General features: G+C 35.9%; 1 protein-coding gene across 1 annotated transcript in view; it reads left to right on the forward strand.

The window, feature by feature from the left end:
* SATB2 (SATB homeobox 2) overlaps positions 1-15,601 on the forward strand; it is a 172,841-nt gene that overhangs the window by 99,217 nt on the left and 58,023 nt on the right. The window contains exon 7 of the mRNA XM_069468896.1: positions 1,657-2,129. Within this exon, the coding sequence (XP_069324997.1) occupies positions 1,657-2,129 (473 nt within the window). The remainder of the gene's footprint in view (positions 1-1,656; positions 2,130-15,601) is intronic.

A 15,601-nucleotide genomic window follows, 5' to 3' on the forward strand; every position in this document is an offset into this window, starting at 1 on the left:
TTTTGACTTATTTGGGAGTTCGTAGGAAAGTTAAGTAAGAATTCTGGTTTTTAAAAAAGCAGGAAAAAGTGCTATATGTGTTTGAATATAAGGTGATCCCAAGATATGGATATTCACCTATTTCCCCAATGAGACCTTTTATATATATAAAACTTTTATACATCTAGATAGAATGGTCAAATATATACCTACATTTTTAATGTATTCATTTAGTTCCACATATATATTTTAAAATCACATACTATGTAAAATATATAAATACTACTTTTTCCCACCCTTATAGTTCATTGATTGATTTTATTCAAATTCTTCACATCTGATCTGGCACCAGCATCTTTGTCATCACTAAATCCCCTGTTTTGAGGCATCTTACCCAATTTTCCAGCACACATCATTTCTCCCTAAATTTTTTCAGATTTGATATTTTTTGATAAAAATTTAATTCTATCGCTATAAATTATATGCCAAACTATGAGCATCATTTGCATAATAGGGGGACAGTTATTTAAAAAAAATTTGTCCTGTAGGTGTATATTTTTTATTTCTACCATGTAACCACTGAAAATAGTGCTTTTAAAAGTTACTTTTAATAGTCTTTTGCATAATCATATCTAGAATTTGCAATGATAAGAAATAATTACTGCGTGTGTATGGAATTTTTGCTTTCAGAAAGAAAATTTGTTAGATTACAGTTATAAGCATTTCCCACTAATAATGATGGGGTTGTTTCACCCTAATGTATTTTCTTCAAACAAAACTTTGTCTTGTATCACAAAGTAACATAGGGACTTACATAAGGATTTGACTATGAGGTGACTCCCTCTTTTCTGAGAAATGATCTTGGGGAAAGAAAAAAATTTGCCTTACCTTTGGATGTACATAGTACTCACCTTCATTTTCTTCTCCCTTTCAAGGTTATTTTTTAAATATTTAGTAAAGTGCAATAAAATGTAATAAAGCAGATAACCTGGAGCAGGGAGACCCTTATGTAATGGCAAGTCAAGGTGTTGCTTTTAATTTTGTGAAATTTTTTTCTTATCTCAGTATGTATCACAATCATTAAGATACACATTTCTTAAAGAAACATTTCCATAAAAATGATATCAAGTGAGTAGATAAATGTATATACATTATGTGGTAGACATTTTCTATGAATGTCTCCATAGTTGTATAATAGTATTTATGTGAGATTTTTATTAGAAGGTAGCACTTAATTTAGCAGGAGATGTTGTCCTTGTCATTTCCTGATCACCATGAACTACACCATCAACCACAAACTACAGAAGATAAGAACAGCTGGTGCGTTTATAACATAGGGTGATAGGGGAGATGATAGAGCTTCGGAATGTGAGAGGATTTAGAACTTCTAATGGTTAGTAGTTTCTGTCCTTGCTCTTCAATAAAATGCTTACTTTTAAGAATTTAAACACATTGAAGTGACAAATATTTTTAATTTTATATCTTTCATGAAAAAATCTATTGTGGTAACCTTTTAGAGAAAAGAATAACTGACTTCCCTCTGGAGCTTCTAGCTTTGTATGAAAAACTGTTTATGTCATTAATATACCAAAGACATGGTAATGCAGTACTGCATATATTGGCAGTAAAGTGTACCAGTGAAAATAATGATGAATTATCATTTTTATGTCTTAACAGTGGAAAGAGTGGAACGAGAAAACCTTTCAGACTATTGTGTTCTGGGCCAGCGTCCAATGCATTTACCAAATATGAACCAGCTGGCATCCCTGGGGAAAACCAACGAACAGTCTCCTCACAGCCAAATCCACCACAGCACTCCAATCCGAAACCAAGTGCCCGCGTTACAGCCCATCATGAGCCCTGGTCTTCTTTCTCCCCAGCTCAGCCCACAACTTGTAAGGCAACAAATAGCCATGGCCCATCTGATAAACCAACAGATTGCCGTCAGCCGGCTCCTGGCTCACCAGCATCCCCAAGCCATCAACCAGCAGTTCCTGAACCATCCACCCATTCCCAGAGCAGTTAAGCCAGAGCCAACCAACTCTTCTGTGGAAGTCTCTCCAGATATTTACCAGCAAGTCAGAGATGAGCTGAAGAGGGCCAGTGTGTCCCAAGCTGTCTTTGCAAGAGTGGCATTTAACCGCACACAGGTACAATTAGCATTGAACGCTATAATTGGTGGTTAAGAATTAACGCTAGGGAAAGCATTGTGGTATGTCTTTTAAATTATTTTTTATCTCTTTTAAAAAGTTTTGTGGCTCTCAGAGCATATAAGAATTAGTTAATAATCCTTAGTTCATGAAACACTATCAGCACTGATCCATGCATAACACTAATTAATTAATTAATTTAAAAAATTTCAATAGATTTCGGGGATACAAGTGGTTTTTTGTTATATTGAATAGTGGTGAAGTTAGGGCTTTTAGTGTACCTGTCACCTGAATAGTGTACAGTATACCCGATAGGTAATTTTTGATCCTTCATTTCAATAATGTAACGAATATGTGTGAACCCACCACCCAACTCAGGACCCCAAATGTTACCAATGGCTTGAGTCTATGTATGTACTCCTCCCTCATCCTCTCCATCTACTTTTCCCTGGATGTAACCCTGATCTTTAATTTTATAATTATCACTCCCTGTTGTTTTTTTAAAAACTATTTGTAAAACTATTTATGCACGCCCAAACTATTTACTGTTTACCTTGTTTTTGAACTTTATAAACGGAGTATAATACATCATAATTTTATAATTTTTATAAACCCTTCAAAGTGTACAATTGGATTTAAGATATCGATAAAGGATAGTTTACTTATATTTTTAATGTTTTGAGAGAATTATATGCCAATATAATATTAAATGATAAAAAGGTAAACAGTCAATTTATGCATGTCTTATTTTATTGAGGGCTGCTTATATGTAAGGCATTCTTTTCCATCAGTGATTCTTAAACTTGAGTGTGCATCAACATCAGCTGGAGGGCTGTTAAAACAGATCGCTGGGCCTCATCTGAAGGTTTCTGATATAGTAGGTCTGAGTTGGGACTCAGAAATTTGCATTTCTAACCAGATCTCAGGCAATGCTGTTATTACTAGTCAGGGGGCCACATTTTGAGAACCATAGAGCTAGCCCCTATATGAATAATAGAAAAGTAAAGTGCCTAACTTTGGAGGGCTAATGATATAGTAGTGAAACTAGATTACGATAGTGAAATGTGAAGTATGGTGAATAATGTAGGAGAGTGTAAGCAATGATTATAGTGGAGGCTCATGATGAGGTGGGGTGAGGATTACTTCCAGTGGAATGAATATGGTAAGTCTTCAAGAAGACACTAGGTTTAAATTTAGCCACCCTTCTAATGCAGGGCAGGAAGCTAAGCTATGTGCAGATGCAAAGAGGAAAAAGATTACGGGCAAACACATATGTAAACAACTAGCTAGAGTATTAGGTTGCTGGGGAGTTAGGCCTTGAAGGATAAATAAAATTTAGGCCAAGATGAAGAAAAAGTTTATTCTAAGCTAAGAAAATTCATGAGAAAAATGTTGAGTCAAAAAATGAGGGAATGGTTGATAATAAAGCTAGATAATAAAACTTAGAGGGGGGACATAGACCAAAAACCATCTTGAGGGCCATGCTAAGAACTTTGAACTTTAATAGGCACTGCAAAGCATTGAAAGTCTTTTTGTAGGATTATGCTATGATCCAATAATCCAAATTAGATATTAGGAAGATTTTTTTCTCTCTCATGATAGCAATAGGATAGAAATATCATTTAGGAGGCTGCCATAAGTATCCAGATGAAATGTGTGAAGGATTGAACTAGGCTTGTGGCAATGGAGTGGAGAATCCAGAGTCAAGAAACATTGTGGAAATAAAATTGACTGAAGTTGTGTAAATGGATAGAGGGAAGGAGTAAAGATAACACCAAGATTTGAGCCTGGTGACTGAGAATAAAGGTGTAATTATTAAAAGGATCAAGGAAGACATTGAAAGAGTTGTTGAAATAAGGCTAAAGTGATTATTTTAGATTGGGTTATTTTGATGTTGAAGTGCTGGAAGACTTCATAAGTGAAGATAGTGCAGCAGTCATTGAAGGTATGAGTTTGGTACTAAGAAGAATTGTCAGGGCTAGAGCAAGAGATAAGAAATTTTTTTAACTGAGTCTGGAATCTAAAGAGTCATAGATGGAAGGGAAGAAACCACCACTATCTCCACCTCCACTACCACCAGCAGCAGCATCAGGAACAGAGAGAGAAGAAATGCCAGGAGAGATGAGGGTGCAGCAGGTGGAGATGGAAGAATAGGGAGATAGTAGTGAGATTATTGAGGACATGAGTGGAGAGTTTCCAGAAGGAGACTTGTCCACGTGTGGAAAGCTGAGAAGTCCAAGAGGGAAAGTCTTGAAACCGTGCCATGAATCTTGGTGGTTGGTTAGGAGAAGTCTTTGGAAAATTTCAGAGTATAATTTCATTAGAGTTGTGGGCACAGGAGCTGGAATTTTGGAGTTAAGTAGCTATTAACTGTTGAGGATACAAAGGCAGATTATTTTTTCCAAAATTTGGTGTTGAAAGGGAAGCCAGAAGTGGGTGGACAGCTTGAATGTGATAGGGAGTCAATTTGAGATCTCAGGATTTGAGAGGTAGTTTGGGGCCTCACAATGTGAACTAGTAACGGTACCAACCATTGTAGTAACAGTCTTCAGCAGCACTGAAACTGCAGGAGTGGGAGCAGGGAAGAAACACAGTGGGATTGTTTAAGATTTGATGCTGACATATTAGGTGTGGCAGCAGACCAAGAGAGGTGGAATCTCTTGCTCCCTTGACTCTTAGCTAGTTTCTATGTTCTAATATTGACGAGTCCATTTATATCATTGAAAATGAGTTCGGAGGTTCAGAGAGACCTGCACATGTTCCAGACATCATTCTACCACTTTTCTCTTGTGACTCAGAGTACTAAGGCAGCATTTGTATGTTCATAGTTATCTGGACTGGGGTTATGAAAGGATGTGGTCCTTTTGAGCAAGTCTGTTGCATACTACTGCAAAATACAAATTGCAACGATGCATCTTTTGATTCTGTGTTATAGTTCTGTGTGTGTGTGCATGTGTGCATGTGTGTGTTCTTTCATCTATCATTCATGTGCATGAATAGGCATTTCATGGCTAGCCAACATTTTATTGCCTGGTTATGTATACAGCTCCTTTGGCTAAGGGTAAAATTGAAAGCATGGTTGTATTACTTTGGATTTTAGAAGCAACTATAGTATACATTTTACGCAAATAGCATGAAGCACGAGAGAAGACTCACAATGAGGCAAAAGAAGAGACAGACCATGTTGGTGAGAGGGTATGCTCTGCCAAGACCCTAGACTCCCGGAGGTCTGTCTTTTCCCATACAATCCTTTTTCTGTCTATTTTTATAGATTAACGATTTTTCTTTGGCATTGCCATCTTTCAAGTGCCAAGTTATAAAAGGTCTAATTGAAGCATGGAACACATTTTATTATTTTCCTCCTGCCATTAAATTTGTAAGATGGCTACACCCAGAAAGAAACATTCACTTTCAATCAACATGAGCTTGAGTTCATGGGCCAGCCTTGAGGATATCAAATGGAAACTGCATAGGAATGTATGAGTATTTCCTTTTAAAATTCTGCTTTTAATTTGGGAAAGCTTTTCATCCCTCTGGGATCGTAACCTGTTGTATATAAAGCCCAACCTAATCAAGGTAGATGGTATTGACAGAATGACATAGTTTGAACTTAAGCAGGAGGTCAGCAGGCAGATTGTTTTGCTGTATGTACTGTAGTCACTAACAGCAAGCCTGGGCAGCTGGTTTTATCAGCAGCATTGTTCAATGGAAAATAGGGTACATTATCCCCCATGAAACCAGCCTTAGATTTTCAAAATGTTGAGATTTTTTTTGAGTGGAGCCAGAGTCAGATATTTATTGATGATATAATAACTTTCTAGCTATAATAAATAAAAATAAACATGATAGCATATCCTCAATCTATTGAATAATTTCTAGAAATAGTTCATGATCTCTATATTCATATATTATCAAATTCAATAAAAAACAATACATTTTGTTACCCTATAGTTTGTGTTTCTGCATTTGTGCTTGATGATTGTACCAAGAACAAATCTAGCTTGTGTGTGTGTGTATGTGTGAGTGTATATAAAATAAAATAATATGCAAACATTCATGAATAAAGCTAGAGGTATAAAAAACATATCTGCCTTGTTTTTCATGTCTAAGACTTCCATATGAAAAACTCAAATTCATAATAAATAGCATTTGAAATGTCAGTTCTCCAAAGAGTAACTATTAATTACCTTGTTACGGATGATCCATTGCCACTGTATCATTTGATGATGTAAAATAACATAATTAAGGGAATAGAAATTTTTTTTAAATGTTTTTATTTTAATATATATGTCTTTTAAAGACATAAAATGCATTTGTTTGGTAAAATGATGTCTTACTCATGCTTCGTGACAAGGTCATGCCTTCTGCTGGAGTCAGAGATAGACAACCTTTTGCCAATCTGATTTTATTTTTTATTATTATTCATTATTTTTTTCCTTACATTTTTCTTTCGATTTGTTAACAAAAACAGACTGTCTAAACTAAGATAAAATTGAGTCACATGTTCCAGGCAAGGGATACTGCACATTAGATAGCATGCAATGTGCAATGCCAGACTATGGAATCTCCAGCATGGGCCTGAGACTAATATATTCTAGATGCAGGGTGTAGCAGAGGGCTGCATCCTGTCTGTGCCATTAGGATGGGTATTATGACCTTATATAAAATGTGTTCTGCATATCACCACCTTTTTTTTTTTTTTTTTTGTACTATCTATTGAAAGAAAAGTTTAGCCCTGCTTTTCATGTCTCTGAAGATTTTTATGGCAAATGGAACTTAATGAGAACAGTAAGGTGAAAGTGATAAGGGGTTTTCTGACCTGGCTATTAATATTCAGGCAATCTGTGATACATTTCTAAGCACTTGTACCTGTGGTCACAAAGTGAAATGGTATGGACATACACCAGAGAGGGCTGAGACAGCCAGCATCCCTGCTCTGTTTTTGGTCCTCCCTCCCACCTTCCCTGGTTTTACTTCCAAATGCTCATGTCTGCTGTTGGACTCTTCACTTAAAGGACTTTCTTTAGGCTGCTGATTTTTCTTTGCTTACCCTGGAAGAGAGCTGGAGTGCTCACCCACTGTCTGACAGGTACAGGAGGGTGACAGCCCAGCTCTTTGCCTCCTGGAGTAGGATAACTCTGAAGTATAACTTCTGCCCCAGAGCTCTCTGCAGGACCATGCTGAGGCTGAGACTTTGCTCGGGTTTCTTCCCTTCTCTGTCCTGCTTCTCTTACTCCCTCACCAGTTTCCCTTGGAATCACTTCCTTAATAAATCATGTGCATGGGAAACTTTACCTCAGAATCTGCGTTTTTGTCTCAGATTATAGATCCATGCCGTTGCTTCCCTATTGGCATTTGGTTGTGCCATGAGATAGTAGTTTGAATAAAACATATTTACAGTTTTATAACCGCTCCCTTCACAAATAAAAAGCCATATATTATTGTGGGACTAATATAGAATTTTTTTACTCTACTTCTTTCTTTTGAAAATATTATCACTATTGTTATTTTAAACTGGAGCCCCTTGTAGCTCTACAACTCAATGTATTAATATTATCCAGACTGACTCATGGATCTTGAACGGGGAGAGAGAGAGAGAGAGAAAGAGAATATGAATGAGAATGAGACAAACAGACATTGGATTTGAGGCCTGATAAGATTTACCAAACTCGACTTAAATGAAAACCGCCCTTACTGAATGTGAATGGTGAATTATGTGACTATGTGAGTTTTAGAGTAGCTTCGCTCCTTGGCCCTTACCCCATGTCCTGTGCGCCATTAATGATACAGGTGGTATCTGTGAGAATAGTAATTGCAGGATACAATAGGACCAGTGCTCTATCAGGATTCATTTTGTTTTTTTCGTATTCATTCTTCCATGCTTTATATCTTGAATTTATTTTAACACTGACATGCTTACATGTACTAGGCCTATGGATGTGGAATAAGTTGCTTGACTATTTACTTTGTTTACATCTTAGCTTTTTGACAGTTTGATTATGAATCCTCACCAAAATTAGCTCCTTGTTACTTTATGGACTTAAAAAAAATTAAGCAGAGGCTTATGCCAGTATGGAAGGGTTTGTGACAGTATTTTAGAAGACTTAATATTATCAGGGGATGGATGTGGAATGTCCACTGACCTATAAATAAGCTTGGTTTCATAAAATATGTACAGTGAATCTTCCTTAATAGATAAACTATTCTCTAATTTATTTAAAAATCCAATGACCTACATATTCATATGTTCAGAAATCCCCCATTTACTAACATTGTTTCTCCTCTGAGACCTTCCATCTGAGCAAATCTGTTAAATGAAGTAGAGGAAGCTTTGATCCAAACTAGGCTAAATCCAGTGGAACGGATGCCTTGCCACATGTGAATGGGAGCATTAGAATGCCAGAAAAGGGAAATTAGGTGTGATCCTCATATAATCTCTGTAGCACTGTCTCCTTACCTTGGTTGCAGAGTTCAGGAAACATCCCTACTCAAGAAATCAGCAATAAGAAATTTGTATCATTTAAAAATGAGATGTTTGCTATATTAGTTGCTTATGTAATACAGTTATTTTTCTTTTTTTTTTTCTCTAGCAGATCATGCCATAACTCAGAAAATTTCAGGTTCATTTTGTGTCTCAGGTAGTTCTGCTGAGCCAATTCTTAGAAACTTGTTTTCATTGGACGCACAGATGTGTTTTGCAAAATGTGCTATTCTTTTGTAATAGTAGGTCTTTAATTTGGTCTTGCTCCTTCTTCAGTTCAGTGAAAAGTCAGAGTTAGACAGTTTGCAGCAACCTTTTATCAAAGGCCTTCCTTGAGAAATCTGTGCATCCTGGTTTTTATCTGATTGAGAGCAGGATTTTAAAAATCCTTTGGGAACTCATTTAGTTGACCTGTCCTCATTTGACTATTTCTTAGTTTTTATGAGACTTTGCAAAAAAAAAAAAAAAAAAAAAATCTACAGTTTATTCATCAAAGCCATATCATTTGAAGAAACTTAAGACCAGGGTCATAAATACAATTTATGAAGTCAGTCAGAAACTGGAGAATGTTTTCAATGGATTGGAAAATTAGATTGAATGGTGTATCAGGAAAGTTGGCAGTAAGGTCAACTTCTAGAAATGTAAATGTTTTTGTGTAAAATGACATGGATTTTGTTTTTATGCCTTATTGATATGGTGTTTATAGTATATGCATGCCCCAAATTATTAAGGTTAAATATGTCTAAGGACTTGCTAAATATTATATATTGAAGTGTCACAGTTAGGGAGAAATGTACAGCAACAAAATGAAAATCTTGACAACCAAAAAGATTTGGTAGTCTGACCTTCAATGTGTTACCACCAGCCAGTGTTTTGAGAGAAGAAACTTCTCTTTGAACTCCTTTTGTTTGATTTATACATATTATTGCCCCAAAATAGACATAATTTAATTATACACACAGTTTATATTTCTAGAAAACTTGACCTTAAAGATAATTAGAATCCTTTGTCAGGCAACATCTGGTCTCAGTCGTCATTATTTTTCAGTATCCAATAGAGGTACAGGTGCTTAGCCAGTCATAGAGTAATAGAACACAATGTAAATCCAGGGGTCTTGACTCCATGGTCCAGTGAGCTGGTTATAAAATGACAAGGAAACCTGTGAGAAAAAGGAAGTCCACCCACCGAAAGATGGGCTGTAAATATGAAATGCCGCAGATCAGGCATGAAGCTGTTATTGAGTTTTGAAGTAAATAATATACCCTCTTTTGATTTCAGAACATTAAATTAATAAAGTAGGAAGAGATGGCTCTGCTTGCCTCATAAAATAAACAGTCTTTCATTTCAGAATCACTGGCTTGAATTCCTAGATTTAAAGATTATAATAATATTAATATCTCCCAGGATAGCAGTGTCTCAAAGTTATTAGATTGCTTGAGGGTGGCCCCCTGATCAGCAGTCTCACTTTAGTTCCTCCTGCACATATAAAGACTATGTATTGTTCGTTAGCACCTTTTTAGGCAGTATCAGCCCCAAAACATGGATTGGTTAGGTCAAAGGGCTAATCTAAACTCTCTCAGGGGAGATGTTGGCTTTATGCTCTGGGTAAAGAGTAGGCTGATTCAGCAGCTGTCAAACAGATCCAACTCTTCCCCCATTCCTAAATCTGCCTGAAATAGAAACTTGTATGTAAAAGACGACAGGAATATTCTTTTTCTCCCACCTTCATGAAACTCATACCAAAGAATCAGAGGAAGCAAACACAATGGCATACTGTGTTATCTATTCCTTTTATCCCTAACCAATCTGCAAAGTCCTTAAAAATTACTTAGACTCATTATAGAAAATTCAGTTTTCTCCAATTTTATTAAAAAAAGAAGACTTACTTTTGGTGAGAGTTTTAGAAGATTTTTTTTTTACCATTCTCTAACAAGGAATGATTGACTCAATTTTACACAGATACAGGTTCCTATCCTCAGTAAAGACTTTTTACCTCTAGTGAATATATCTCAGTAGAAAACTACTTTTCATTGAAAGTCTACTGTTGTGTTAGTTACTTAACTAGTCTCCCCAAATCCTGGGTGATGTTTTTATATTTAAAGTATAATTTTTATTAAAGAAATGCAAGGAAAGAGTAGCTTTAGATTCCATTATTTATATATTTTCCACCATTGTCTATTTAAAACAAAAAAATACACAAAGAGTTTTCGTTTCATGGCCATTGATTGAAATGATGACCATTTGGCAGGTTAATTGCATGTTTGTTAAAATAAAGTGAATTAAGATTAAAGGTCAGAAACGCAGTGAAAAAATATAACTATCTATTTGAAATCAATCTGAGGTTAGTTGGCTGTTTTAATTCTCCCTACAAGTTTTGTTCCAATTGCCGATACAGACTACAGAATTTACTTTCAAATTTCTCTGACTGCAGTACCCGTAAGAAATGAGTAGTTTTACATAATGAGCTGGTATACACTCACATGTGCATGTGTGCATGTGTACACATGTATGATTGTCTATCTCTAGCTCTATCTCATTTCTATCTCTCTTTATCTTTATATTTCTAAAGCAAAGCCCTCATGAATGAAAAAAAAAAAACCTTCATGAAACAATATTCATACCATATATAAAACACTCTGATATTTTCCAAGCTCATTAATTCCAATTCATTATAAAAAGTAAGTTATGATCTGCTAAATTAATTTTATGATACATTATAATTATGACCCATGTTTAAACAATGATACGCATTAAAGCTTATTTTAAATGATAGCAAAATTACTTGGAAAAGCCAAGTTGTTTTACTTTTCTGAAATATAAATTTTCTTTTATTTCAGCATATTATGGGGGTACAAATGTTTAGGTTACATATATTGCCTTTGCCCCACCCAAGTCAGAGCTTCAAGTGTGTCCATCCCCCAGATGGTGTGCACCGCGCCCATTAGGTATAAATATCCCCATCCCCATATAAAATGAATATCTTAATTTAGTGCTATCTGGAATATTCACTTTATATAATTTATTATGTATTTCTTTATATTCTCCTCTATCCCAAATAATTTTAATTATCTCACTTCCTAAAAGTTATTTTTTTATATTTTCTTCCTTCTCTATGAGCAGACATTTAGCAAAATATTAACAGGTGCCTTGAATATTTAAAGTTGCAAATTTAAAAAAAGAATTGTACTTTGATGTTTGTTTTGTATTTATTCATTTAACAAATTTGTGTATTCAGAGACTATGCTAGGCATTATCATGATGGCTAACATTGATGTATCATGTACTGCTGTAAGCTCTCTAGGGAACTCTATAAGGGAGGTAGAATTATCTCAATTTTATAGGTGAGGAATGTGTCATAGGGAGATTAATTGATCCTTGTTCAATTAGAGCCCAATGTTTGAATCCACTGAGTCTGACTTTAGAAGTAACACTCATACCTACTTTATTCTCAGTCACTTCTGCTCCCAGAGAGTGGAAGATGAAAGACACAATCCCTTCTTCAAGGAGGTGCAATCAAACTGGTAATCCTTTTGTGGTATAGTAAGTACAGTGATGTGTCCCATGTGCTATGTGAGAACAAATGCTTTTGACCGTGGGGGTGATTAAAGTTAATACAGAAGTATTTCAGCAGGAAGGAATAATGTTTTATAACTGTTTCAGGATAGTCAACTCTGTTCTGTTAAAAGACTGCTTTACTTATATCTGTAGGCATCTGATACATTTGAGATATAAATATTCAATAAATGTATTTTTTGGATTTGTTTTGTTTTGTTTTTGGAAAGTACTATTTTTGCCAATGTTTTGACAAAGTAGCCAAAGCTAGTAAATTTTTTGGGCAGGTTGCCAACAGTTGTTTCACAGAACACTCATGAAAACTAGAAATACTAAGGCCCAGAACTTTGTGAATGAAATAGTCATGGTGCCAGGTACTTGAGGTGTGAGTAGAAACCATGTATGTGCCCAGAGCTGAGAAAACCACCAGTAAAAATGTTTCCAAAGGGAACCTGTTCAGTACTGTTTGCTTTCACTTTTTAGTGTTAATGTGTTCAGAAAAATTTGACTTAGATTGTTCATAGGCTCCTGTTCCGGTACCTAAGACTTCCTATAGATAGCAAGGAAGAAGGGATAATCACTGTATAGACAAGATAGGCAAAAAATAGTAAAGTTACCAGGAATCTGGTTTTGGCTAAGTCCCTCCGTTGTACGTATTCAAATGTGGCTTGGTCAAGGGTATTGCAGTTATGAGAGCACAAACTGTTTGGGCTTCAGGAATGTTCTGTTATACCGACTCACTTTGTGTTGCCTGTTTACTGTCTGTATATTCTGAGGTGTCAGGTGGTACAAGTGAAGTTTTATTGTATGCACGAGAAAGAAAGCTGTCTGTGAGACAAGTGTTTCATTTAATAAATTGAAGATTTGGGGTACATAGAATATTTGTTCTAAAGTAGAGTTTGCATGACCCCAAATTTCAGTTTCAATTACCTTATTTTCAGTAGACTGAATGAAAAGATCTTGAGTATAATGTGAGTCAGGCTTTCAGTGTGTAGCCTGCCAGGGCCTACTGCTAGCTGTTCAGCAAAGATAGGACTCCCACTCCCAGAAACTTAAAAAATATGCATTTGTTGCCTTCTTAGAGCCCTGTATTCCTGTGTTACCAACTAATCACTAAATGCAAAATATACAGATCCTACTCCCAAGGAGTTTATCATGGGAGGAAGATTTTATAGTATACAATGTAAAGGATGGTAAGTGTCATAAATGGGAGATAGAACTAGTGCCATCTTGGTGCAAAGGAGGGGGAAAGTATATCCAAATACAGCGTATATACATATATACACATATATATCTAGTCTTTTAGTGCTTTGCAGAATATATCTCTATAGTAACAGTGTTTGTCTGCAAACGTTACTTTTGTATATGCATTTATATTTGCAGAGAACATTAATTCCCTCTAGATGCTCAATTCTATCCACCCCATCCTACAAAAATGCCACGTGCATAGGCTGTCTTTCCTAATAAAGAAATATTGTAATAAAAGAGAGGTTTTATTAAACTAATGCAATAACGACATTTTCTTTGAGGACTTAACACATCATTTTTAATAATAAAAATCAAATTGTCATTGTTGTGCCCTGTATACCTTTTATTCAAATCAGACTAAGTACTCTGGCTTCATGGCTAAGCAATGCTCAGGGGGGCGGGGGATGGGGCAAGTATCTTTGGCATTACACAAATGAATTTCAGCAGTCAGATTCCTAATGGGGTTGTAGATTATGAAGAGGGGACCCAGGGAAACCCTCTTGAACAGAGGGGAAAATGCCTCTCTGGAGCACCTAGAAGGAAAGGAGATTGGAGATTAGGGTAGAAACAGTTTTGTTAGGTGAGCTTTCCGGTTAGGAAGCCGATACTTTCTTTAGCAAGGCCAATGATTTCACTGCTTCCACTAACTGAATTCACCACTGAAATGTAAGCGTTTGCTTTGTGTGATTAGGCTAGGAATTTGGTATTACCTGGCTTTCTTAAGAGGAGACCAGTTTTTTGCTCCCCTGTCAGCTGGACACAGACCTTCCAGGATTGTGTGAAAATTAAAGCTAACAGATAAGAATGAGAAAGGGGTAGTGAAACATGAAGAATGAGGAGTACCTTTGGAGGGACATTTGACATTTCAAGGGAAGTACGTGACCTGCAGGTTAGTTCAGGAGCAGGGTGGAGGGTTGGTCTGCATGAGTGCCGAGGCCCCTTCCACCGCTGACTCCTGTAATTTTATTTAATCTGTAAAATGGGAGTATGTGGGATATTTTTAACCTTGCTGATTGGTTATGACACCATGTGTTTAAAGCAGTGTGTAGTTGTGAGCTAAAATATATTTTCAGACTCACTATTGTGTAATAAATGTTCTGAATCATATATCTTTAAAGAGATGTAACTTGGTTTCTGAAGACGACTGTCATTAAATACTTTATATAATTTGTTTGCACATCTCAGAATTAATAATGAAAATATGTTATCAGGGGATGGAGTTTATTTTCTTTAAAATATCCAGTCCAAATGTTTCTAAAGAAGTGCTCAGTGTATGATTTTACTTTAAGCATAGCAATCAGAAGTACATATAAGCTGTTGGGAGTTTATGTGACATTTTGAATATCTACCTTTGTTCAAATTAGACCTCAACACTTTCATACTATTTGCTTTATATGATAAATGAGTATCTTTTGGATTGTGTTACTTCAAAGGTATATGTTAAATAGGTGAATGCTGCGAGCTACCCTTTCTACCTCCCACTTCAACTGCCACAAACAAAAACGTAATTTACAGAAATGAAAACAGTCTCTAGCTAGTTGCATGCTTTTTCCAAAGGGAAGCACAGGGGTTTGGCTGGGCCAGTTTCCTCAGTACACACCTGGTGTATATCACTTTAAAAAATAAATTATGCCTCATTAAATTACAATTAAATGGAATCGTGATCATTTGTTTTTCTGGAAGGAAGATGTTTTGCATATTGAAAGCCTAATTTGTTGCAGGTGACAAAAACACTGAACAGATTATCTAATATCACTTCATTTTGGGGGGTAATGTTTGCTGGTTAGCTTGTGTATGCTCCAGTAGTTCAGACTTTTATTAATGTGGACTGCATTATTTTCACTTCAAAATGTCTTTTACCACTTTATCAGGTTTTGTACTTTTTTCTTGATTTTAAGGACACAAACTTCTCTTGTATTCTGAAGTAGGCATGCTCTCTTCCTTTTTCTTCAAATGTTCTCATACTATCATAACTGCCCAATCCCCTCCCCTCCCCCTTTGCCTTATCTCACCATTATCTCTATATCCATGTAGTATCTATACTTAAAGTCCCAGCTAAATTAAGTCTCACCTCTTCCAAAAAGTTTTCCCTGAATCCTGACATTTGACAATGCTTTCTCCCTCCTTTGAACTGAGGCAACACTAGTTCTGTCTTGCATTTACGATGATACTTGGCATCTTTTACATTGTG

Source organism: Eulemur rufifrons, chromosome 1 (assembly GCF_041146395.1).
Source record: "Eulemur rufifrons isolate Redbay chromosome 1, OSU_ERuf_1, whole genome shotgun sequence".
NCBI lineage: Eukaryota > Metazoa > Chordata > Mammalia > Primates > Lemuridae > Eulemur > Eulemur rufifrons.